This window comes from Leuciscus leuciscus (assembly GCF_965113295.1).
Source record: "Leuciscus leuciscus genome assembly, chromosome: 9".
Taxonomy (NCBI): Eukaryota; Metazoa; Chordata; class Actinopteri; order Cypriniformes; family Leuciscidae; genus Leuciscus; species Leuciscus leuciscus.
The window spans coordinates 42192589-42217395 of NC_138733.1; the positions used below are offsets into that span (position 1 = coordinate 42192589).

The 24807-nt window shown below is 42.3% G+C and overlaps 4 protein-coding genes across 6 annotated transcripts in view; 2 read left to right on the top strand and 2 right to left on the bottom strand.

The window, feature by feature from the left end:
- Positions 1 to 1188, top strand: part of gfm1 (G elongation factor, mitochondrial 1) — a 29800-nt gene extending 28612 nt beyond the window's left edge. The window contains exon 18 of the mRNA XM_082179171.1: positions 19 to 1188. Within this exon, the coding sequence (XP_082035297.1) occupies positions 19 to 150 (132 nt within the window). The 3' untranslated portion in view covers positions 151 to 1188. The remainder of the gene's footprint in view (positions 1 to 18) is intronic.
- lxn (latexin) overlaps positions 1 to 3223 on the bottom strand; it is a 17729-nt gene extending 14506 nt beyond the window's left edge. Inside the window, exons 1-2 of one of the 2 annotated variants that reach the window (XM_082179192.1) lie at positions 3093 to 3223; positions 1711 to 2639 (exon numbers count right to left, since the gene is read on the bottom strand). In XM_082179192.1, the coding sequence (XP_082035318.1) occupies positions 1711 to 1812 (102 nt within the window). In that variant the 5' untranslated portion in view covers positions 1813 to 2639; positions 3093 to 3223. The remainder of the gene's footprint in view (positions 1 to 1710; positions 2640 to 3092) is intronic. The other variant, XM_082179193.1, reaches the window with a different exon arrangement.
- Positions 3157 to 18179, top strand: mfsd1 (major facilitator superfamily domain containing 1). 2 transcript variants are annotated; one of them, XM_082179179.1, is made up of 16 exons: positions 3158 to 3348; positions 3589 to 3641; positions 3986 to 4098; positions 5391 to 5433; positions 6092 to 6159; positions 6319 to 6427; positions 7390 to 7492; positions 9088 to 9186; positions 9315 to 9426; positions 9585 to 9641; positions 11784 to 11940; positions 12274 to 12371; positions 12475 to 12587; positions 13522 to 13569; positions 13653 to 13704; positions 16349 to 18179. In XM_082179179.1, the coding sequence occupies exons 1-16, from the start codon at positions 3198 to 3200 to the stop codon at positions 16350 to 16352; spliced, it is 1380 nt and encodes a 459-aa protein (XP_082035305.1). In that variant the 5' UTR covers positions 3158 to 3197; the 3' UTR covers positions 16353 to 18179. The 2 variants fall into 2 exon arrangements, with proteins under 2 accessions (XP_082035306.1, XP_082035305.1); XM_082179180.1 differs by lacking the exons at positions 12274 to 12371; positions 12475 to 12587; positions 13522 to 13569; positions 13653 to 13704; positions 16349 to 18179 and adding an exon at positions 12080 to 12165 and having other exon boundaries at positions 3157 to 3348.
- On the bottom strand, positions 9650 to 11561 carry LOC309505846 (uncharacterized protein; the record flags this gene model as incomplete). Its single annotated transcript, XM_082179310.1, has 3 exons — positions 9650 to 9995; positions 10540 to 11014; positions 11529 to 11561. The coding sequence occupies 3 exons, from the start codon at positions 11559 to 11561 to the stop codon at positions 9691 to 9693; spliced, it is 813 nt and encodes a 270-aa protein (XP_082035436.1). The 3' UTR covers positions 9650 to 9690.
- Positions 18180 to 24807: the final 6628 nt, after the last annotated feature.

Consider the following 24807-nt stretch of genomic DNA (forward strand, 5'->3'; position numbering starts at 1 on the left):
TGTGTGTGTTGTGTTCAGGGTAAAGGCGAGTACACCATGGACTACAGCAGATATCAGCCCTGTCTGCCCAGCGTTCAGGAAGATCTGGTCAACAAACACCTGGAGGCCACGGGACAGATGCCCACCAAGAAGAGCAAGTGGAAGAACTGAACACACACACACACACACACACACACACACACACACACAGCTCACGGACGTTTGTAACAAGTGAACATGTCAAGAAGGTCACGGGTGATTTGCAGAGATCGGCTCTGGAAGGGTTTGCTTATACATTGTAAATGTCTCTGTACAGCAAATAGTTGCAAATGTGGTGATTTAATATAAAATGATGATCTGTTTTAAATCTGTGTGTCTCGAGTCGCATTGGGAAAGACGTAACACCTCCTCTAACCTGAGCTATTACACACACACGAGAACATGATTCCCTCAGACCTGCTGTGACGGAGAAACATGAGCCATATGTAGAGAGCGAAGGGATGTTACGCCACATACCCGGGTCAGTTTACACACAGCCAACCCCATAACTTACACTTATCTTTCAGCGGGAATTTTTCTTTGTAATATATTAAAATAAATACATATGTGATGCATCTCACCGGACAACACACACTGATGAGCCAGAACAGTGATTACCATCTAATCTACCCAGTCCTCCTGTGGTGAAAATCCAGCTTTTAATGTTGTTTATATGTCTATGTGGTGTTTTTAATATGCTTTAAGACAAAGCATGTGTAAATTCATAAGTCGACAGCATTGCTGAGTATTTCCTCCTTAAAACTGCAGTGAACCAAAGACAGTCTCAAACACACGCTTTGAAATCGCTGGTGTTTCTGACGTCACAAACTACCTTGTAACCAATCAGATCAACGTGTGATCGTCAACCAGTGGATCTCTGAGCTGAGTGAGTGAGTGGAGGCGGGGCTCATTTGCATATTCATAGAACCACGCATATTAAATGAGGCAAGGGTGTCGAGTTACAGTCAAACTATTTTAGGGCATGAGGACTTTTTTCAAGGTAAAAACGTTTAAATATGTCATTTTGATGTTTAAAAATGAGACTTCAGGGGGACTTTAATATGTGGCCTTGTTTGGAGATGATCAACAATATTCACTTCACCTATGACTACAAAATAATGTTTTGGCTCATCAATGAAAAATAAAAATAAACATTCAGACTTTGCAAACGCACTGTTTTTTTTGTTGTTGTTTTTTAACCAATCTTTCATATTTACCATCAAACAAACAATAATTCTTGTTCACAATCATAAAAAAACTGATTAAAAGATAAGCACGTCTGTATCCAGTGATCGTGTCACTTCCTGTCTACCGAGATCCCTTCATCTGATTGGCTAAAGTGTCCTTCGCTGCTTATGATATCCCACAATCCTGTGTGTTCGATTCCATGACACTTGACGCTAAAAGAATCAAAATGGCGTCTGAAAGTAGCGGTCAGTGGTCAGTTCTTCCACTTTATGAAGGTAAAGAGAAATAATATTGTAGTAATTAAATGTTCACTTAGTTATTGTATCTCATTAGACCATAAAGCTTCCTCAGAAATCATCGCATGACACAAATCAGCCATCGAAGCTTTCAAATGCTGCTTTCTGGATCACAACAACCCTGAAGATGCTCACGCCAGACAGGAATAACCTCAGCAAACACAGTCACTCACGGAGAAACACCACATCGTAATGAGCACTGGTTTACCTGGGACTGGATCGGCGCTGGGTCCGTGGTGTGAGAGACGGGTAGAGCCACACTGAGCTCAAGCAGAGAGAGAGAGAGAAGCAGCCAGAACACCTCCATCATCCTCAGTCCTGTTTATACAGCTGAGATCAGTTAACCAACACTGACGCTCTTCCTCACACAGATCCAGACACACTTCAGCAAACTCTCGCCACGGCTTCACCCAAACCTGCGTAAGCTCAGACACTAGATCATTCACACAGGAAGTTCACGACACAAAACATCTCAGAATTCACCAGTCCACTGATGTTTGTCCCTCCACAATGATGTCACTTCCTGGAAGATGATGCCAAAAAGGAGCTGGCTCAAGTTCAGGAGACTTCACAGAAGAATAAAATGATGGAAAGTGATGTTGAGGACACGGATTGTTTACTCAAAGATAATATTTTGTGCTCTGCTTCAGGAATTCATGCATAATAAACAGTAAAGTGATCCATATATCATCTGACTGTAGCGTCACGATAAAACACCTGGAAGCTGGACCAAAGTGTGATAATAAGACCAAAGTGTTTGTGTGGTTGAGGAAATCTGTCCACTTTCACCATGTGTAATGGGCTATTGAAGCTATAGACGCCCACTGCTAGCTAGGATAGGAAACAACAACATGCTAGCAGAAGATTTAGAGAACATGTAGGAAGAAAAGTAACATTTTCAACACAACAGGGATGACATGGTATGTTTTACGCCATTAGAGTCTTCTAGAAATGATAAAAAGAGAGAAAAGTTTATGATTGACACTTACTTTGTTCTTGGAGTTGCTTTCCCTCCAAGGAAATGATGTCACGTCTAGCAGGTCATGTGATTTATGGCATAAACTGGAGTTTGACAGACATAAACTAATTTAATGGTTTTGTGTGTTTATGTATCACAATACTAGTACATTTACGTATCTGGAAAAAAAGAAAGAAATGTAGATTACATTCTAAATTAGCGATTCAATTTAGAATATAACCTTCCTTTTGGTCCCACTTAGGTGACCTTAACTATTATGTAGGCTACTTGCATATAACATTAATAATAATATAATGGTTTTTATATTAATCAATTTGTAAAATCTTGTGACATGAAAGTTAATTCACATTGTTTTGTAAAAATATGAGGTATTGTTTCATGGTGAAATAAAACCACCAAACTAAATGACTTCAACCACTTTAAACAAATCGCTGAATCGGTTTCGAGTGTTTGAACCGAATCAACAACAGATAGTCTGAACGCGTTTCCAACGGTCATCCGCTTCGGTTTGACGTGTGTAAACAAACTTGTGATTTTAAACACGAATTTAATTGTGAGAGTAACACACACAACACTGATAAATACAATAAAAAATATATATAAATGTATACCATGCGTTCAGGAAATGCGAGATTGTACAAGTTAGAAAAAACGGTAGTGTTCCCTATGATCACGTGACCCTCAGCTGCCTGTCACATGACTCCGCTAGTTTGAACATGGCAGACAGAGAGGAGCACCGGAGTCTCCTAGATGAAGATGATGAAGATGAAGACGATGAGGGGTCTCGGCACCTGAGCCCGCTGTGTGACCCGAGGCATCTGCTCCACCGGATCCTGGTGCTGGTCTTCATGTGCTTTCTGGGCTTCGGTAAGAAGAAGAACACAATCAATCCCGACGACGAGTCACAAGACACACACACACACACACACACACACACACCATCCACATATTCATATCCATATCGCGTTATATTCGCATGATATTGTGTCATTCCCAGTCAGAGTACCGTGGTCTTACTCTGTTGTTACCATGTTTGGGCTCAGTGGTGTCAGATTTCATGTGAAAGTGAAACTTCTCATGTTTACTGTGTTGTTGTGTCTGTTGCAGGCAGTTATTTCTGTTATGATAATCCAGCTGCGCTTCAGACTCAAGTCACACAGGTGTGTGTGGATTTATGTCCTCTGAGAAAACATTCACAAATATAATAGATCCTGTAAGTCTACAGTAAGGTAATGTGTGTGTGATGCTGGCTGTTTTTGTATCAGCTCTTTAATACATGGAGAGTTGCAGGTTCACCCTGGTTCCCTCCACAAAATCCCAATTGGATTTTTCATTCATTGGCATTCGGATTATTACAGAAAATACCCGAGTCTAGTAGGACTGAATGTGTAATAAAGCATCAGCTGAAAGAGTGTGTTCTCTCTCTCTCTCTCTCTCTCTCTCTCTCTCTCTCTCTCTCTCTCTCTCTCTCCCCCTCTCTCTCTCTCTCTCTGTGTGTGTGTAGGATATGAGTCTGAACACGGCCTCCTTCATGCAGTTGTACGCCTGGTACTCGTGGCCCAACGTGTTCCTCTGCTTCCTGGGAGGCTTTCTGTTGGACCGGGTCTTTGGCATCAGGTCCAGTCCAGCACACACTCTCCTCGGCCTCAGATACACTCCCGCTTCACTCATAACATCTCCTTTATTCATATGGCACACACACTCTCCTCTGTGGCAAGCCGTTTTAACTTTTATTCATATCCAGGATATGAATCCTTGATATCAACAATTACATTTTCACTAGTAAAAACTATAATTCTTGATATCTGTAATTGTATTTTTACTAGTGAAATGTCACCATAGGCTGCCATTCAAAATCAATTGTTTATATCAAGAATTGATTTCTTAGTTGAAATTCCTGTTTCACATATCAGAAATACAATTCTTACTAGTAAAAACCTTTATTTTTGATATCAAGAATTAAATTGTCACTAGTTGAAATGTCTATTCTTGATATCAAGAATTAAATTGCTACTACAATGTTACAAAAAATAACAATGTTCATTTTTCTTATCAATAATTCCATTTTCACTAGTGACAATTTAATTGTTGATATCTGAAAATGTATTTCTGATATCAATATAATTTCAGATATCTAAAATGGCTTTCTTATTAGTAACAATCACATTCATGAGATCAGAAATGAACAGTCACTTGTGAAAATGGAATTACAGATATCAAGAATTATCATTTTAACTAGTGTAAATTGTTGATATCAATCCTGGAAATGAATAAAAGTTAAAACGGCTTGCCATTCTCCTCGGCCTCAGACACACTCCCGCTTCACTCATATATCATAACATCTCCTTTATTCATATGACACACACACACACACACACACACACACACACACACACACACACACACACACACACACTCCTCGGCCTCAGACACACTCCCGCTTCACTCATATATCATAACATCTCCTTTATTCATATGACACACACACACACACACACACACACACACACACACACACACACACACACACACACACACACACACACACACACTCCTCGGCCTCAGACACACTCCCGCTTCACTCATATATCATAACATCTCCTTTATTCATATGACACACACACACACACACACACACACACACACACACACACACACACACACACACACACACACACACACACACACACACACACACACACTCCTCGGCCTCAGACACACTCCCGCTTCACTCATATATCATAACATCTCCTTTATTCATATGGCACACACACACACACACACACACACACACACACACTCCTCGGCCTCAGACACACTCCCGCTTCACTCATACCTCATCACTTCTGCTGGACTGAGAGTGTGACGCGCTCTTGAATGTCCGCTGACTAACTCTTGTGTTGTTCTAGGCTGGGGACTATAATCTTTGCTCTGTTTGTGTTAGTGGGGCAGGTAGGTTATCTCTCTCACACACACACACACACACACACACACACACACACATGCATCGATAGGGTTGGGAATCGAAAATCGATCAATTCTGGAACTGAATTCTTGAGTTCAGGAATCGGATATTTGTTATAAAATAAAAATGATGATTCCTCTTATCGATTCCTTTGTGAGCATTTCAATATGACTTTAAAGCACTGAATCGTGAGACGACTCGCGCTGTGTTCAGCACACACACACACACACACACACACACACACACACACACACACACACACACACACACACACACACACACACACACACACACACACACACACACACACACACACACACACACACACACACACACATATGAGTTACTGTACTGTAAAGCTCTTACAGTGACAGCACTAATATTCCTGTGTCTCTATAACACTCAAACAACAAGAGACAGAATCCACTCACTCTTCACTGAATCACTTTTCTAACTATATTTATAATGTATATTTTATTTATAAAGTTTTATGTACATCACATGTAAACTGTTCTGCTTTTGCTCACATTAGTGATGTCAATCATCCACAACACTCACGCAACCCTGTGTGTGTGTGTGTGTGTGTGTGTGTGTGTGTGTGTGTGTGTGTGTGTGTGTGTGTGTGTGTGTGCGGTTGTTTTGCAGATCATATTCGCGGCCGGCGCTCTGGCCAATCACTTCTGGCTGATGAACTTGGGTCGGTTTGTGTTTGGGTGAGCGTGTCTCTTGATTAAAAGCCTGTAGTTGTGGTGTGTGTGTGTGTGTGTGTGTGTGTGTGTGTGTGTGTGTGTGTGTGTGTGTGTGTGTGTGTGTGTGTGTGTGTGTGTGTGTGTGTGTGTGTGTGTGTAACGCTGATCCTCTCTGCTGTGCAGCATCGGTGGAGAGTCTCTGGCTGTGGCGCAGAACACGTATGCCGTCAACTGGTTTAAAGGGAAAGAGCTCAACCTGGTGTTCGGCCTGCAGCTCAGCATGGCCAGACTGGTGAGTGTGTGTGAGTGTGTGAGTGTGTGAGTGTGTGTGTGTGTGTGTGTGTGGGTCATCATTCTTGGGTTTAAAATGATCGTTGACACAAAAACGTATCAATGATCCGTGAACAATTTAGACAATTTACTGGTTATAAATATTTCATACTTGACGTGATTTCATACTTGTTCTGCATTTTATTAAAGAAAAATATGTATTCATATCTCTATAGAACAGTGAAATATTATTCCAGTGTAAATCATCTGTTTTCTATGTGAATACACAGTAAAGTGTCATTTATTCCTGTGATCAAAGCTGAATTTTCAGCATCATTACTCCAGTCTTCAGTGTCACATGATCCTTCAGGAATCACTCTAATATGATGATTTGATGATCAAGAAACATTTATGATTATTATCAGTCCATATTTATGTGGAAACCGTCATACATTTTATGTTTCAGGATTATTATATGAATAGAACGCTCAAAAGAACAACATTTATTATCTTTTGCAGCATTATAAATGTCTTTACTGTCACTTTTGGTCAATTTAATGCGTCCTTGCATGATAAAATTATTAATTTATTTAAAGAAAATCTTACTGACCACAAACATTTGTGTATGTGTGTGTGTGTAAAACACAAACTCAATTTGGTGGATTATTGTGAAACTTTCGATGAAGTTCTGGTGATAATTCGATGTGTGAAAGATGAAAGATGTGTGAGTTACACGTCCATCCTAAATCAGTGGAGAGGTTTATTTCAGTGTGATCTCAGTGAATATGACTGACGTGTGTGTGTGTGTGTGTGTGTGTGTGTGTGTGTGTGTGTGTGTGTGTGTGTGTGTGTGTGTGTGTGTGTGTGTGTGTGTGTGTGTGTGTGTGTGTGTGTGTGTGTGTGTGTGTGTGTGTGTGTGTGTGTGTGTGTGTGTGTGTGTGTGTGTGTGTGTGTGTGTGTGTGTGTGTGTGTGTGTGTGTTCAGGGCAGCACAGTGAACATGAACGTGATCGGCTGGGTGTACGGCCGTATTCAGTCTCTGACGGGATCAGCGGGACACTCCACTCTCGGGATCACACTCATGATCGGTGAGTATCACAGAATATCACAAATATCAGATATATACACTACTGGTCAAAAGTTTTAAGATCGGTAAGATTTTTTTATGTTTTTAAAAGAAGTCTCTTCTGCTCACCAAGGCTGTATTTATTTGATAAAAAACAATACAAAAAACAGTAATATTGTGAAATATTATGACAATTTAAAATGACATTTTAATATATTTTAAACTGTCATTTATTCCTGTGATCAAAGCTGAATTTCCAGCATCATTACTCCAGTCTTCAGTGTCACATGATCCTTCAGAAATCACTCTAATATGATGATTTGATGCTCAAGAAACATTAATTATTATCAATGTTGAAAACTGTTGTGCACACATTTTTTCAAAATTCTTTGATTAATAGAAAGTTCAAAAGAACAGCATTTATTTAAAATAGAATATTTTCTAACATTATAAATGTCTTTACTGTAACTTTTGATCAGTGTAACTCATCCTTGATGAATAAAAGTATTGATTTATTTTATTTATTTCCCCCAAAAATAAAATTAAAGTTCTTACTGACCCCAAACTTTTGAACGGTCGTGTTTAATGTTACAAAAGCTTTAGATTTCAGATAAATGCTGTTCTTTTGAACTTTCTATTCATCATAGCATCATGAAGTAAACATGTAATTAAACTGTTTTCAACATTGATAATAATCATAAATGTTTCTTGAGCATCAAATCATCATATTAGAGTGATTCCTGAAGGATCATGTGACACTGAAGACTGGAGTAATGATGCTGGAAATTCAGCTTTGATCACAGGAATAAATGACACTTTACTGTATATTCACATAGAAAACAGATGATTTACACTGGAATAATATTTCACAATATGACTTTTTGTTTGTATTTTTTAATCAAATAAATGCAGCCTTGGTGAGCAGAAGAGACTTATTTTAAAAACATTAAAAATCGTACTGATCTAAAACTTTTGACCAGTAGTGTGCATATCTCAGATATCACAGATATCACTGCGCTTTAAACCTCTGAGCCTGGAAATGAGTCTGATCTCAACCAGTCACAATGTTCCTTCATTAAACATTTTCTCCAGTTGTTTTCGAGCTAGAAAGTGTGAGTTGAGCATCTATAAACTGAGTTCTGCAGATCGTGTCTTGACTCACACACACACATCAGATGATCAGTTACACACACACACACACACCCTGATGTGCCTCGTCTTTCACTTCTCCTTCCTCCGTCTCACTGAATCTCCAGTGTTTCCTCTCCTCTCTGGAGTAACAGCTCATGTTCCAGATAAACGTGTTTTAACCCTGACGAAGGCCTTCCTGCTGAAACACACAACTCTTCTTTTGACATGAACACCAAGCATACAAAACATTTGCATTGGTGGCGTATGAGAGAGTTTATTTGACTAGTGTGTTTCCCACAGTATCACTTGTTGTTTATAATGAATGTCGCTATAATTTGTTTGTTTCAACGATAGATTTCTTCTTTCCTGTTCAGCTCAGAATATCACATTTAAAGGATTTCTCGTGGAATGAGAGGAACTGAAATGCTCAAAAGTTTACACCCCCTTATAGACAACAGCTGAGTGTCTGTGTGTGTGTGTGTGCAGCGGCGTCCACGTGTCTGTTCTCGCTCACATGCGCTCTGATTCTGGGGTTCCTGGACAGACGGGCAGAGAAGATCCTGAAGAAGGAGCAGGGCAAAACCGGTGAGATGATCCTGACTGTGATCTCAGAGAATCCAGCACTTCAGCAGAGTGTGTTTTACAGAAGTGTGTGTGTGTGTGTGTGTGTGTGTGTGTGTGTGTGTGTGTGTGTGTGTGTGTGGCTCGTGTAGGGGAAGTCATCAAGCTGACTGATGTCAAGGACTTTCCCTTCTCTCTCTGGCTCATCTTCATCATCTGTGTGGCGTATTACGTGGCCATCTTCCCCTTTATTGGACTGGGCCAGTGAGTTTATGTCCAGCTGAATATTCATATAAACAAAAATCAAGAGTAAACAATTTAAAATGAGTGTAAAACTTGACATAAACAGAAGAGAATCATCTGCACATCATTATGATGAGATTACAATGGATGGGTTTGAATGATGTTGTCTTTACAAACAGAGTTTTCTTCATCGAGAAGTTTGACTTCACTACTGTCCAGGCCAGAGCCATCAACAGGTACACACACACACACACACACACACAGACAGATGTTCACAAGTCTTTATTACGAGTCTGAGTCAAGTCTGGCGTCTTTATCACTGGAGTCTGAGTCAAGTCTGGCGTCTTTATCACTGGAGTCTGAGTCAAGTCTGGAGTCTTTATCACTGGAGTCTGAGTCAAGTCTGGAGTCTTTATCACTGGAGTCTGAGTCAAGTCTGGCGTCTTTATCACTGGAGTCTGAGTCAAGTCTGGCGTCTTTATCACTGGAGTCTGAGTCAAGTCTGGAGTCTTTATCACTGGAGTCTGAGTCAAGTCTGGAGTCTTTATCACTGGAGTCTGAGTCAAGTCTGGAGTCTTTATCACTGGAGCCTAAGTCAAGTCTGGAGTCTTTATCACTGGAGTCTGAGTCAAGTCTGGAGTCTTTATCACTGGAGTCTGAGTCAAGTCTGGAGTCTTTATCACTGGAGTCTGAGTCAAATCTGGAGTCTTTATCACTGGAGCCTGAGTCAAGTCTGGCGTCTTTATCACTGGAGCCTGAGTCAAGTCTGGAGTCTTTATCACGAGTCTGAATCAAGTCTGGAGTCTTTATCACTGGAGTCTGAATCAAGTCTGGAGTCTTTATCACTGGAGTCTGAATCAAGTCTGGAGTCTTTATCACTGGAGTCTGAATCAAGTCTGGAGTCTTTATCACTGGAGTCTGAATCAAGTCTGGAGTCTTTATCACTGGAGTCTGAATCAAGTCTGGAGTCTTTATTACTGTAGTCTGGAGTCTTTATTACTGTAGTCTGGAGTCTTTAGTACTGTAGTCTGGAGTCTTCATCACTGGAGTCTGAATCAAGTCTGGAGTCTTTATCACTGGAGTCTGAGTCAAATCTGGCGCCTTTATCACTGGAGTCTGAGTCAAGTCTGGAGCCTTTATCACTGGAGTCTGAGTCAAGTCTGGAGTCTTTATCACTGGAGTCTGAGTCAAGTCTGGAGTCTTTATCACTGGAGTCTGAGTCAAGTCTGGCGTCTTTATCACTGGAGCCTGAGTCAAGTCTGGAGTCTTTATCACGAGTCTGAGTCAAGTCTGGAGTCTTTATCACTGGAGTCTGAGTCAAGTCTGGAGTCTTTATCACTGGAGTCTGAGTCAAGTCTGGCGTCTTTATCACTGGAGTCTGAGTCAAGTCTGAAGTCTTTATCACTGGAGCCTGAGTCAAGTCTGAAGTCTTTATCACTGGAGCCTGAGTCAAGTCTGGAGTCTTTATCACTGGAGTCTGAGTCAAGTCTGGAGTCTTTATCACTGGAGTCTGAATCAAGACTGGAGTCTTTATCACTGGAGTCTGAGTCAAGTCTGGAGTCTTTATCACTGGAGTCTGAATCAAGTCTGGAGTCTTTATTACTGTAGTCTGGAGTCTTTATTACTGTAGTCTGGAGTCTTTATCACTGGAGTCTGAGTCAAGTCTGGAGTCTTTATCACTGGAGTCTGAGTCAAGTCTGGAGTCGTTATCACTGGAGTCTGAGTCAAGTCTGGAGTCTTTATCACTGGAGTCTGAGTCAAGTCTGAAGTCTTTATCACTGGAGTCTGAATCAAGTATGGAGTCTTTATCACTGGAGTCTGAGTCAAGTCTGTAGTCTTTATCACTGGAGTCTGAGTCAAGTCTGGAGTCTTTATCACTGGAGTCTGAATCAAGTCTGGTGTCTTTATCACTGGAGTCGGAGTCAAGTCTGTAGTCTTTATTACTGTAGTCTGGAGTCTTTATCACTGGAGTCCGAGTCAAGTCTGTAGTCTTTATCACTGGAGTCTGAATCAAGTATGGAGTCTTTATCACTGGAATCTGAGTCAAGTCTGGAGTCTTTATCACTGGAGTCTGAGTCTAGTCTGAGTTTAAGGCAGTAACTCAGTGATGTCCGTCACTGGACCTGATGTTTAAAAGCTTTGCTGCTTTCCTTCATCTACCCAGATCTGGAGAAGCACATTAGTTTCACTGTCTGTCAGATCTTTTACTGTAGCGATACTGTAATTGGCCCAGAGCAGTCTTGTTAACAGTAATGCTGCAACTTCTAATTCAACTAGTGATTTACCCCCTGTTCACACACAAGCTCAAAACAGTACAATGACAGTCATTTTTATTTGCTTTAGCGACTGAAAGTGCATGTTGGTCTTTAACTGTGCAGTGTCGTGTACATCATCTCGGCGCCGGCGTCTCCTCTGCTGGGGTTTCTGGTGGACCGGACCGGGCATAACGTGCTCTGGGTTCTGCTGGCCGTCGTCACCACACTCCTCTCACACATGATGCTGGCCTTCACCTTCTGGAACCCCTGGATCGCCATGGTAACCTGAAGCTGTGTGTGTGTGTGTGTGTGTGTGTGTGTGTGTGTGTGTGTGTGTGTGTGTGTGTGTGTGTGTGTGTGTGTGTCCGATGACCCATCAGATCTTTAACCCTGTGTGTGTGTGTGTGTGTGTGTGTCAGTGTCTCCTAGGCCTGTCGTACTCTCTGCTGGCCTGTGTGTGTGTCCGATGACCCATCAGATCTTTAACCCTGTGTGTGTGTGTGTGTGTGTCAGTGTCTCCTAGGCCTGTCGTACTCTCTGCTGGCCTGTGTGTGTGTCCGATGACCCATCAGATCTTTAACCCTGTGTGTGTGTGTGTGTGTGTGTGTATCAGTGTCTCCTAGGCCTGTCGTACTCTCTGCTGGCCTGTGCGCTGTGGCCCATGGTGGCGTTTGTGGTGCCGGAGCATCAGCTGGGAACGGCGTACGGATTGTAAGTCTCTCCTCTGATGTTCCTCATCCTCTGCTGAAGATCATGCAGGTGTTTCTGACGCTCTGGTGTGTGTGTGTGTGTGTGTGTGTGTGTGTGTGCGCAGCATGCAGTCCATCCAGAACCTGGGTCTGGCCGTCATGTCGATGGCTGCGGGAAGCATCCTGGACAACAAGGGTTACCTCTTCCTCGAGGTCTTCTTCATCGCCTGCCTGTGCCGTGAGTCTCTGCACACTAGAGCTGCCAAAACGGCTGAAAAGCTCAATTCGAATTTCTTTCTTAAATATTAGCAAAATTTGAATTATATTCAAATTCTAAAGGCAATACTTTAAAAAAGTACTGTATTGTCTCCAATGTCCACAAGAGGGTGCAAGCCGCATCTTTTATTGAAATGGAATGACATTCACTTTTTAAAGTGCATTATCTTTTGAAACAATTGTTCTTAAATAAAATATAATTTCCTTAATGTGTGTACGAGGAACATTAGGTTACAATAGTGCATAAAGCAGTGTACGTGCTTCAGTAACCTGAGAACACACACTTCAACACACAGCGTAACTACATGAACACACAATAGCAAACTGGCATTCAGAAACACTCCACTTCTACATCTACATATCGATCATCAAAAACACCAGACGCTCAGCTTGATCTGAGCGAGTGCTGAGCGCTTACACACACACACACACACACACACACACACACACACACACATGCTGAGCGCTTTCTGTTGACAGTGTTTCAGCTGATGAACACACACATACACACACACACACACACTGAGTGCTTTCTGTTGAGTGTTTCAGCTGATAAACACACACACACACGCTGAGCGCTTTCTGTTGACAGTGTTTCAGCTCTCACACACACACACACACACACACACACGCTGAGCGCTTTCTGTTGACAGTGTTTCAGCTGATGAACACACACACACAAGCATGCTGAGTGCTCTCTGTTGACAGTGTTTCAGCTGATGAACACACACACACACACTCCGCGCTAATCGATGTGCAGGTTTGGCTCTGTTCAGTACACTAGTATAATTATTTCGACTAAACTGTGTGTTCTGGCCCGTGTTGTGTAGTTTCTTTAAGATTTACTTCTGTCCTCCTCCTGAAGTGTGTGTGAGATGATGTGCTGTGTGTTTCAGTGGCTCTGCTCGCTGTGGTGGTGCTGTATCTGTATGATTATTACACAGGTAAGCTCAGCACTCTCACTCCTGATAAACTCGGCCTGTAACGGGTCATCATTCACACACACTTCCTCTGCTTCTGTCCTCAGAGGGAGAGCTGAACCTGTCCGCCTCGACACGAGCCCAGCGACTCAAATCTGAGTGAGTACACACCTGTCCTTCACCTCCTCAGTGTCAGGAAGGAGCTTTCGTTAGCCAGAAACATCCACAAACACACTGTTCACGCAAAGCATTTGACAGAAGCGTTGCTGGAACAGAAACTGTGGAGGAAAAGTCAGGGTGAATCTCACAGTCTGTCAGGAACACGTCATTCATATGTCAGCCTGAACAGTTGAATTGTGACACTGTTTTCATGACAATTCAACACGTTTAACCCCCAACTTCTCATTTTAAGTGTGACTTGAGTGTCCAGATATTGTTTGGCGCTGCTGTGTGTTTCTACAGCGAATTCAAGAACAGTCCAGACTTTTAAATAGGGCTGTAGCTATTGACTATTTTAGTAATCCAGTAATCTGCCATTTATTCTATCGATTAATCGAGTAATCTGCCATTTATTCTATCGAGTAATCTGTCATTTATTCTATCGAGTAATCTGTCATTTATTCTATCGAGTAATCTGTCATTTATTCTATCGAGTAATCTGCCATTTATTCTATCGATTAATCGAGTAATCTGCCATTCATTCTATCGGTTAATCGAGTAATCCGCCATTCATTCTATCGGTTAATCGAGTAATCTACCATTCATTCTATCGATTAATCATGTAGTCTGCCATTTATTCTATCGATTAATCAAGTAATCTACCATGTGTTCTATCGATTCATCGAGTAATCTGCCATTTATTCTATCGATTAATCGAGTAATCTGCCATTCATTCTATCGGATTAATCGAGTAATCTGCCATTCATTCTATCGGTTAATCGAGTAATCCGCCATTCATTCTATCGATTAATCGAGTAATCTACCATTCATTCTATCGATTAATCGTGTAGTCTGCCATTTGTTCTATCGATTAATCAAGTAATCTACCATGTGTTCTATCGATTCATCGAGTAATCTGCCATTTATTCTATCGATTAATCGAGTAATCTGCCATTTATTCTATCGAGTAATCTGCCATTCATTCTATCGATTAATCGAGTAATCTGCCATTCATTCTATCGATTAATCGATTAATCTACCATGTGTTCTATCGATTCATCGAGTAATCTGATAAAAAAATTGTGTTAAAAAAATAGATCCAAGTGAACAACAGCCTTTAAGCAATAATAATTGGTTCTAAGCAAGTAATCATACGCGTTTTATTGAACAAAACTGTAAAATAAATTATATAAACTAATATAAATATAACTTCTGTACATTACTGTAATAAACGCCTGCAGAGGCACAACGGCTGGTGTTAGTAGTTACACTGTGAAATGATCAAATCCTTCTTTAATATTGGCCAAACTACATTCCACTTAACCTTTAATATCTGGTCACTTCTGAAGGATAGAAATGAACAGCCGCTGTAATTTCCTGAACAGGAACATGATCACATCAGAACAGGCAAACTCACAGCGAGAGGTTACACTTTATATTGACATCGCCATGAACAAGAAGTCGCATATTTAGAAACATATTTATGTGTTCTCGTGTGTTGGCGTAGATTTGCAGATAAGTGACGTTACAAATCTTGTGCAGTGGCACACACTGCGTTCCCAGATGAACGTTACACACACACTCACAGCATGAGAAACCCGAGACACTGAAACACACACACACACCGCGTCCGACTCTCTGCGTTCCCAAACGCACGTTATTGGAAAGCTGAACACACAGCGCATGCAGAGACTGAGTGTGTGTGAGCAGCGTTTACTGTTAATTATATTTTTCTGGTTAAATAAAATTGCAGTTTAAAATACTTTTTATTTATTTATTTGTATTTATTTTTGTAAAAAAAAAAAAAAGATTAAGAACTCCAGATTTGTTGTGCTTGTTTGTAGGGATGCACAATTTAGCCCAAAATGTTGTGCTTGTATATTAATACTAAATAATTTGTATGATTATTATTATTGCTAAATAAAATTATGAAACAAACAAGAACACTTATATTTATTATTTTTTATTTTTTTATTTAAGAATAAATAACAATATAATAATTAGAAAATAATGATATTTTTATTTAACATAATTTTGGTTTACGAAAAAACTCAGGGTTACCTGTTAACATGCAGGCAGCCTATGACTATAAATCATTAGAAAGGTCTAAGGATTTATGATCAGATATTATCATGATAAAAATCTGTGACAATAATTTCTTAATTTTTGTCAGGAGTTATGCAAAATCAAAAAGCGAGTGCATGTCTTTAATATGACATATGAGTCTCTTATGAATCCACTGTGGGGATGAAAACCCTCCTGTACACTGTAGAAGAACACATGGATTATCATGTTTACTAAACATTTCTTCAGAGATGAGTATAATTTCCAATTTGACCCAAAACCGTGCCGAATGCTTCAGAAGAAATATGAGCCAAATCGTGATGAATCGTGCAGCCGTAATCATGGGCCTGTTATAAAAATGCTGCTCTATGTAATATTTTCTTTTAGCAGCAACACATATAATCCCACAATCACTCTGTACATACAAGATGGCCGCTGAGAGAAGCTTGACATGTTTCATTCAGGACTGTGTTTTTACGTCTAACTCTGTGAGGATGAACTGTGTGTGAAGAACTTCTGTGAGCGTTTGGTTTACTCGTGTATCTCATGAATGTGTGTGTGTGTGTGTGTTGTGTTTCAGGTGACGGCTCTTCTGCACTGCGTCCTTCACCTTCACTGAACACTTTCACATCACCCACAATCCTTTAGATGAGCACCGGACAGATGGACACACAACACACACACTACTAGAACGCATTTTACATGATCTTGTGACATTATTCTCAAATTCTTCTATATTTTTAATATACAATTTTAATAATACTTCATGAAATGACTACCCAGTAGTACCTATGATTTTAACTCATGGTTTTAATAACGAAACTGTGCCAGCATAGCATTATTTTAATACTGTATTATTGTAGTAATGGGGTTGTTGTAATGAAAATAATGTCACAAGGTATTCTATGTATTCTTCCCCCTTTTCTTTCTCTCTCTCTCTTTCTTTTTCCTTTCGGGATGAAATACGAGGCACGTTTCTTCATGAGGTGCAGCCGAAGTCTCAGGGAAGCGTCTCGGACATTATAAACATCGTAGAGCTTTCTGTGTCTAGAAGCCGATTGCAGAGATACTCCGGGTCCATGATTTCACACGGGACCAGTTCTCACTCGTTCTCGAGTCGAACCGCTTTAGCACTGAACCAGAGACTGGTTCTGACGACTGGTGAGTGATCCTGTCCTTCACTGGACACTGGGTTCACTTCATCATGATCCACTCAGACTGGAAGCTGCTCCTGTCTTTACTTTACAGTTTTAATCATTTCTATAACTCTGGTTTGTTTGCACAGTAACATGGGATTCACTTGATTGATTTTATCCCCAAAGAACTGACTATATACCGCCTGTTTATCAAGATTAACTGTCTTTGGGCCGGTTCACACAGAACGCGTTTGTGCTGTTAAAAACGTGAGACGGTTGATCTTCTTTTAACTTGAGCGCCGTGTTTCTAGAACGCCGTGTAATGAGCACAACGGTTAAAGACGTCCGTCTACATTGAAAAACAATGGAAAAGTGTCACAGTGGAATGGAGAAACGCGTTCTGTGTGAGCGGCCTCTTACTCATTGTAAATGGCATTTCATATTGACTTAAAAGCGTCTTTTGTTTAAAGATTTGTGGTTATTTTTTATTTCTTTTGTAATTTACTTCAGTCATAAAACTCTAGATGGCACAGGCTGACGGTCCTTTACATGCAATCCTGACATCATTACGGCATGGCACAAGCTGATTGGCTCAGCTGATCCCTCAGCCAATGAGATGCTTGCTCAGCATTTCAATAGTCTGGTTGAGTGTTTGCTGTAGGATAGTGTGCTGTTCCTCTGAAGCCCTCCTCCTCCCCAGCTCCACCTGTCTAGATCTGATACAGCACTGATGAATGTCTGTTAATGCTGCAGATCTTACAGTGTGGGTCTATTAGCAGTGGCGAGTCCAAACTTAATAATCTAGTCCCGCAAGACCAAACACATTCACATGGCCAGATATTGTTAAAACTATTTCAAGAGTTTACCTGATTAAAATATATAATTATGTACGATTACATTTTGTTTTAAAATATAGTGGAATATAAACACATTTTTTTACCTAATGTTTTCTATCAGAAGTATTTGGGTTGAAATATGAAATCTGACCCATCATGTCGTTGACGGCGTCATGAGATGTATTTGCTTATATTCTGTAGTATGATTATATGGCTTCAGCTTCATCTCTGTGTAATATTTAATCGTTCAGCGTGTAATGCTGTATTTGAAATACTATTTGATATAAATTTTTCTGAGCTAATGATCAAAGATGTCCAGCGCAGCTCGTGATGACGGTGTGTGAGTGTGAGCGCTGCAGTGCAGCACCGAGACTATTGACTGGTCTTCACTCTCAATCTGGCACTGACTCTCAGGATGATAATAAAAACATGAGATGTACTGTGTTGTTTTTTAGTGTGTGTGTTTGTGTGTAAGTAGCAGATGTCAGTCTAGTGAAACCTCAGTTTTGTCTCAGGTGTGTGTGTGTGTGTGTGTAAGTAGCAGATGTCAGTGTAGTGAAACCTCAGTTTTGTCTCAGGGATGTCCAGCGTGTGTGTGTGTGTGTGTCAGTGTAGTGAAACCTCAGTTTTGTCTCAGGTGTGTGTGTGTGTGTGTAAGTGTCAGATGTCAGTGTAGTGAAACCTCAGTTTTGTCTCAGGTGTGTGTGTGTAAGTGTCAGATGTCAGTGTAGTGAAACCTCAGTTTTGTCTCAGGGATGTCCAGCGTGTGTGTGTGTGGCAGATGTCAGTGTAGTGAAACCTCAGTTTTGTCTCAGGTGTGTGTGTGTGTGTGTGTAAGTGTCAGATGTCAGTGTAGTGAAACCTCAGTTTTGTCTCAGGGATGTCCAGCGTGTGTGTGTGTGGCAGATGTCAGTGTAGTGAAACCTCAGTTTTGTCTCAGGTGTGTGTGTGTAAGTGTCAGATGTCAGTGTAGTGAAACTGCAGTTTTGTCTCAGGGATGTCCAGCGTGTGTGTGTGTGGCAGATGTCAGTGTAGTGAAACCTCAGTTTTGTCTCAGGTGTGTGTGTGTGTGTAAGTGTCAGATGTCAGTGTAGTGAAACCTCAGTTTTGTCTCGTGTGAGTGTGTGAACCTCAGTTTTGTCTCGTGTGTGTGTGTGTAAGTAGCAGATGTCAGTGTAGTGACACTGCAGTTTTGTCTCAGGGATGTCCAGCGTGTCCATCAGGAGGCTATGGAGGATCGAGAGCATCTGAAGCCTCTGTCCCCGTTCGGTCTGCGCAACCGCTATCTGTCCAGACTGGGTGTGCAGGTAACAGAGAAAACACACACTCACACATCTGGGTGTGCAGGTAACAGAGAAAACACACACTCACACATCTGGGTGTGCAGGTAACAGAGAAAACACACACTCACACATCTGGGTGTGCAGGTAACAGAGAAAACACACACTCACACATCTGGGCGTGCGGGTAACAGAGAAAACACACACTCACACATCTGGGCGTGCGGGTAACAGAGGAAACACACACTCACACATCTGGGTGTGCAGGTAACAGAGAAAACACACACTCACACATCTGGGTGTGCAGGTAACAGAGAAAACACACACTCACACATCTGGGTGTGCAGGTAACAGAGAAAACACACACACATCTGGGTGTTCAGGTAACAGAGAAAACACACACTCACACATCTGGGCGTGCGGGTAACAGAGAAAACACACACACATCTGGGTGTGCAGGTAACAGAGAAAACACACACTCACACATCTGGGTGTGCAGGTAACAGAGAAAACACACACACATCTGGGTGTTCAGGTAACAGAGAAAACACACACTCACACATCTGGGCCTGCAGGTAACAGAGAAAACACACACACATATCTGGGCGTGCGGGTAACAGAAAACACACACTCACACATCTGGGCCTGCAGGTAACAGAAAACACACACTCACACATCTGGGCGTGCAGGTAACAGAAAACACACACTAACACATCTGGGCGTGCGGGTAACAGAGAAAACACACACTCACACATCTGGGTGTGCAGGTAACAGAGAAAACACACACACATCTGGGTGTTCAGGTAACAGAGAAAACACACACTCACACATCTGGGCGTGCGGGTAACAGAGAAAACACACACACATCTGGGTGTGCAGGTAACAGAGAAAACACACACTCACACATCTGGGTGTGCAGGTAACAGAGAAAACACACACACATCTGGGTGTTCAGGTAACAGAGAAAACACACACTCACACATCTGGGCCTGCAGGTAACAGAGAAAACACACACACATATCTGGGCGTGCGGGTAACAGAAAACACACACTCACACATCTGGGCCTGCAGGTAACAGAAAACACACACTCACACATCTGGGCGTGCAGGTAACAGAAAACACACACTCACACATCTGGGCGTGCAGGTAACAGAAAACACACACTAACACATCTGGGTGTGCGGGTAACAGAGAAAACACACACTCACACATCTGGGCGTGCGGGTAACAGAGAAAACACACACTCACACATCTGGGTGTGCAGGTAACAGAGAAAACACACACTCACACATCTGGGTGTGCAGGTAACAGAGAAAACACACACATCTGGGTGTTCAGGTAACAGAGAAAACACACACTCAAACATCTGGGCCTGCAGGTAACAGAGAAAACACACACACACACATATCTGGGCGTGCTGGTAACAGAAAACACACACTCACACATCTGGGCCTGCAGGTAACAGAAAACACACACTCACACATCTGGGCGTGCAGGTAACAGAAAACACACACTAACACATCTGGGCCTGCAGGTAACAGAAAACACACACTAACACATCTGGCCGTGCAGGTAACAGAAAACACACACTCACACATCTGGGCATGCAGGTAACAGAGAAAACACACACACACACACATATCTGGGCGTGCGGGTAACAGAAAACACACACTCACACATCTGGGCCTGCAGGTAACAGAGAAAACACACACTCACACATCTGGGCCTGCAGGTAACAGAGAAAACACACACACATCTGGGCGTGCAGGTAACAGAGAAAACACACACTCACACATCTGGGCCTGCAGGTAACAGAGAAAACACACACTCACACATCTGGGCGTGCGGGTAACAGAAAACACACACTAACACATCTGGGTGTGCAGGTAACAGAGAAAACACACACTCACACATCTGGGCGTGCGGGTAACAGAGAAAACACACACTCACACATCTGGGCCTGCAGGTAACAGAAAACACACACTAACACATCTGGGTGTGCAGGTAACAGAGAAAACACACACTCACACATCTGGGCGTGCAGGTAACAGAGAAAACACACACTCACACATCTGGGCGTGCAGGTAACAGAAAACACACTCACACATCTGGGCGTGCAGGTAACAGAGAAAACACACACTCACACATCTGGGCGTGCAGGTAACAGAAAACACACTCACACATCTGGGTGTGCAGGTAACAGAAAACACACACTAACACATCTGGGTGTGCAGGTAACAGAGAAAACACACACTCACACATCTGGGTGTGCAGGTAACAGAAAACACACACTAACACATCTGGGTGTGCAGGTAACAGAGAAAACACACACTCACACATCTGGGCGTGCAGGTAACAGAAAACACACTCACACATCTGGGCCTGCAGGTAACAGAGAAAACACACACTCACACATCTGGGTGTGCAGGTAACAGAGAAAACACACACTCACACATCTGGGTGTGCAGGTAACAGAAAACACACACTAACACATCTGGGCCTGCAGGTAACAGAAAACACACACTAACACATCTGGGTGTGCAGGTAACAGAGAAAACACACACTCACACATCTGGGCCTGCAGGTAACAGAAAACACACACTAACACATCTGGGCCTGCAGGTAACAGAGAAAACACACACTCACACATCTGGGCGTGCGGCTAACAGAAAACACACACTCACACATCTGGGAGTGCAGGTAACAGAAAACACACTCACACATCTGGGCGTGCGGCTAACAGAAAACACACACTCAAACATCTGGGGGTGCAGGTAACAGAGAAAACACACGCACACATCTGGGCGTGCAGGTAACAGAAAACACACACTCGCACATCTGGGCGTGCGGCTAACAGAAAACACACACATCTGGGCGTGCGGGTAACAGAAAACACACACTCGCACATCTGGGCGTGCGGCTAACAGAAAACACACACATCTGGGCCTGCAGGTAACAGAAAACACACATCTGGGCGTGCGGCTAACAGAAAACACACACTCACACATCTGGGCGTGCAGGTAACAGAAAACACACATCTGGGCGTGCGGCTAACAGAAAACACACACTCACACATCTGGGCCTGCAGGTAACAGAAAACACACATCTGGGCGTGCGGCTAACAGAAAACACACACTCACACATCTGGGCCTGCAGGTAACAGAAAACACATCTGGGCGTGCGGCTAACAGAAAACACACACTCACACATCTGGGCGTGCGGCTAACAGAAAACACACACTCACACATCTGGGCGTGCGGCTAACAGAAAACACACACTCACACATCTGGGCGTGCGGCTAACAGAAAACACACACGCACACATCTGGGCGTGCAGGTAACAGAAAACACACACTCACACATCTGGGCGTGCGGCTAACAGAAAACACACACTCACACATCTGGGCGTGCGGCTAACAGAAAACACACACGCACACATCTGGGCGTGCAGGTAACAGAGAAAACACACTGAAATATCCAATGCTTCTGCACAAATGCTTTTCACAGGGTTCGTACAAGGTGCTTAAAATGCTTGAATTGAATTTGACGTTTTTTATTTTAAATCCTGGGAAAAAATCATTAAAAGTGCTTGGATTATTGAAAGACAATTAGTAATGAAGGAGAAAGATTGTGTTGCTAGTTGAGTGATGATCACTGTGGGGCATCTGTTAGAATGCACGAGTCTTTGTTCTCCATAAAAGTTCTCTATAATTCTAACTAACTTCGGTAAAGTTACAGGTGGATAGAGATGTGGTTCTACATAAGGAAATAATAATAAATAATATATTTTATTAGTACAGTCACAACAAACATTAATTATACATAACAATACAGTAAATAGCCTAGTTATTAGATTGTCTTATAAGTATTCAAAAAGACATTCAGTCCTTCAACGGCAAACAGTAAATGGTTGTTTATCCTTACAAACATATACATATAGTGCGTAAATATGATAGTACTCACAATAATTCTGCACGCACAAATCCACCAAAGCAAGATTAATTTAGCAAACAACACTTAAAGTCCTGGTTTCCTTCTGCCTGTCGCATCACTACAAATGAAAAGACTTGCGCGTAAGAGCGTAATAGTTTTTTTAGGCAGTCATGATAATAGTCTTTTAGCGCCCTCTGCTGGACTGGCTTGCACTTTACTTTTCAACAGCCGCCTCCAAATTTGCAGTTATTGGGGATTCTTTTCCCCATCATCTGAGATAGTGGGTAGGTGGATCAGACGGCTGACAAGTCTGACATAGGTCTGGTCATTCACCTTAAGTTCTGCTGTACATATTCGCCCATCAGATCCTGCGAACACACTAATCCGTCCCATTGGCCATAGTGCTCTGGGCAGTTGAGGGTCCACTATGAGTACCACTGTGTTTGGTTGCAGGGGATCTGTGTCTGTTTGCCATTTCTCCCTGATTTGCAATGCAGGCAAGTAGTTTTTTAGGAGCTCGGACCAGAATATGTCAGCAAGGACTTGACAGGCCCTCTATCACCACCAACCGAATAGATTGGAGTCATGGTAAATGGTTTGTGGCAATGAAGGATCTAGCCGCCCCATCAAAAGGAGATTTGGCGTAATTGGGTCTGGGTCAACCACATCAGAGGAGACATAACCTAGGGGCTTGGAATTCAGGATTCCCTAAATTTTAATAAGGATGTTGTTGTTCATTTCCTTAGTCACAATCTGGGCATTGAGGGTGGCATTTAAGGCTGTCTTTATGGAACGTATCTCCCTTTCCCAGGTACCTCCAAAGTGCTGTGCATTAGGGGGGTTGAAGATTAACTTGATCTGGTGCACAGCCAGGTGAGTTTGCAATGAAGGGTGCATGGTTTTGAAAGTGGAGTTCTCGCTCACCTAAAATTAGTCCCTTGGTCGGACAGTAATTCAGCGGTCTTGCCTCAGCGAGAAATGAACCTCCTCAATCCCATTAGAAAGGAGTCGGTGTATAGACTGGTCATGACTACAATGTGGACTGCTTTAGTAGTTAAACATTTAAATAGGATCCCCATCTCTTTTCGTTGCGGCAACCTTTTTTAACTAAGCAAAGGCCAAAGCAGTCTATTTCAGTAGAGAAGAATGCAGGGCACTGCAAACAGGTGGGCAGGAGTTAGATCTGCCATCCGAGGAAGGACTGGGTGGGGCTCTCCATCTCTGGCACTCCAGACAGGCACGTTGCTCTTTCCGAACAGCTTCACGAGCCCGAAGTATCCAGTACTTGTGCCGTAATTCCACAAAAGTCATTCAGAACCAGGGTGTTTTAAGTTATTGTCAACATGCTGAATGAGCATTCTAGCTACTGAGTGCTTTGGATCCAGAACAATCGGATGAACTATTTCTGGTAACATCTACATTGTCTGCCACCAACACGAATGATGTGCACTTCTTTTTTCAAGTTCAGGTGCCAGCATTGCTAAACGGCTTGATGATGATACTGATTTACCAACAGTAAGACTGGAAAACTCTCTCGTTGAGCAGCTCATAGGACCTCCAAATCTGCTTTCTGATAAGTTTCAGCCATAGGACTTTGTGAATCAGATACGGTTGCCTTGTGTAGGTACTCTGCAGTGGCCTTCACTATATCTGTAAAACACTCCAGTAGGGTCTTTCCCCTTGGGATGTCATCAGCTGGGTTGTTCAAGGAGTCAACATAACGCCAGTTTCTGGTATTAGTCAGCTCCTGGATCTCAGCAACTCGTGTCCGTACAAATACCTTGAAGCGACCGGGATCAGACTGTAGCCAGTTAAGAACAGTCGTTGAGTCTGTCCACAGGATAATCTAGGCAA

Excerpts from the sequence above, each read along its gene's own strand:
- mfsd1 (XM_082179179.1), top strand. The coding sequence starts at position 3,198 with ATGGCAGACAGAGAGGAGCACCGGAGTCTCCTAGATGAAGATGATGAA. Across the intron at positions 9,427-9,584 it reads CCCTTTATTGGACTGGGCCA|AGTTTTCTTCATCGAGAAGT; the intron begins GTGAGTTTATGT and ends CTTTACAAACAG. Across the intron at positions 9,642-11,783 it reads CAGGCCAGAGCCATCAACAG|TGTCGTGTACATCATCTCGG; the intron begins GTACACACACAC and ends TTAACTGTGCAG.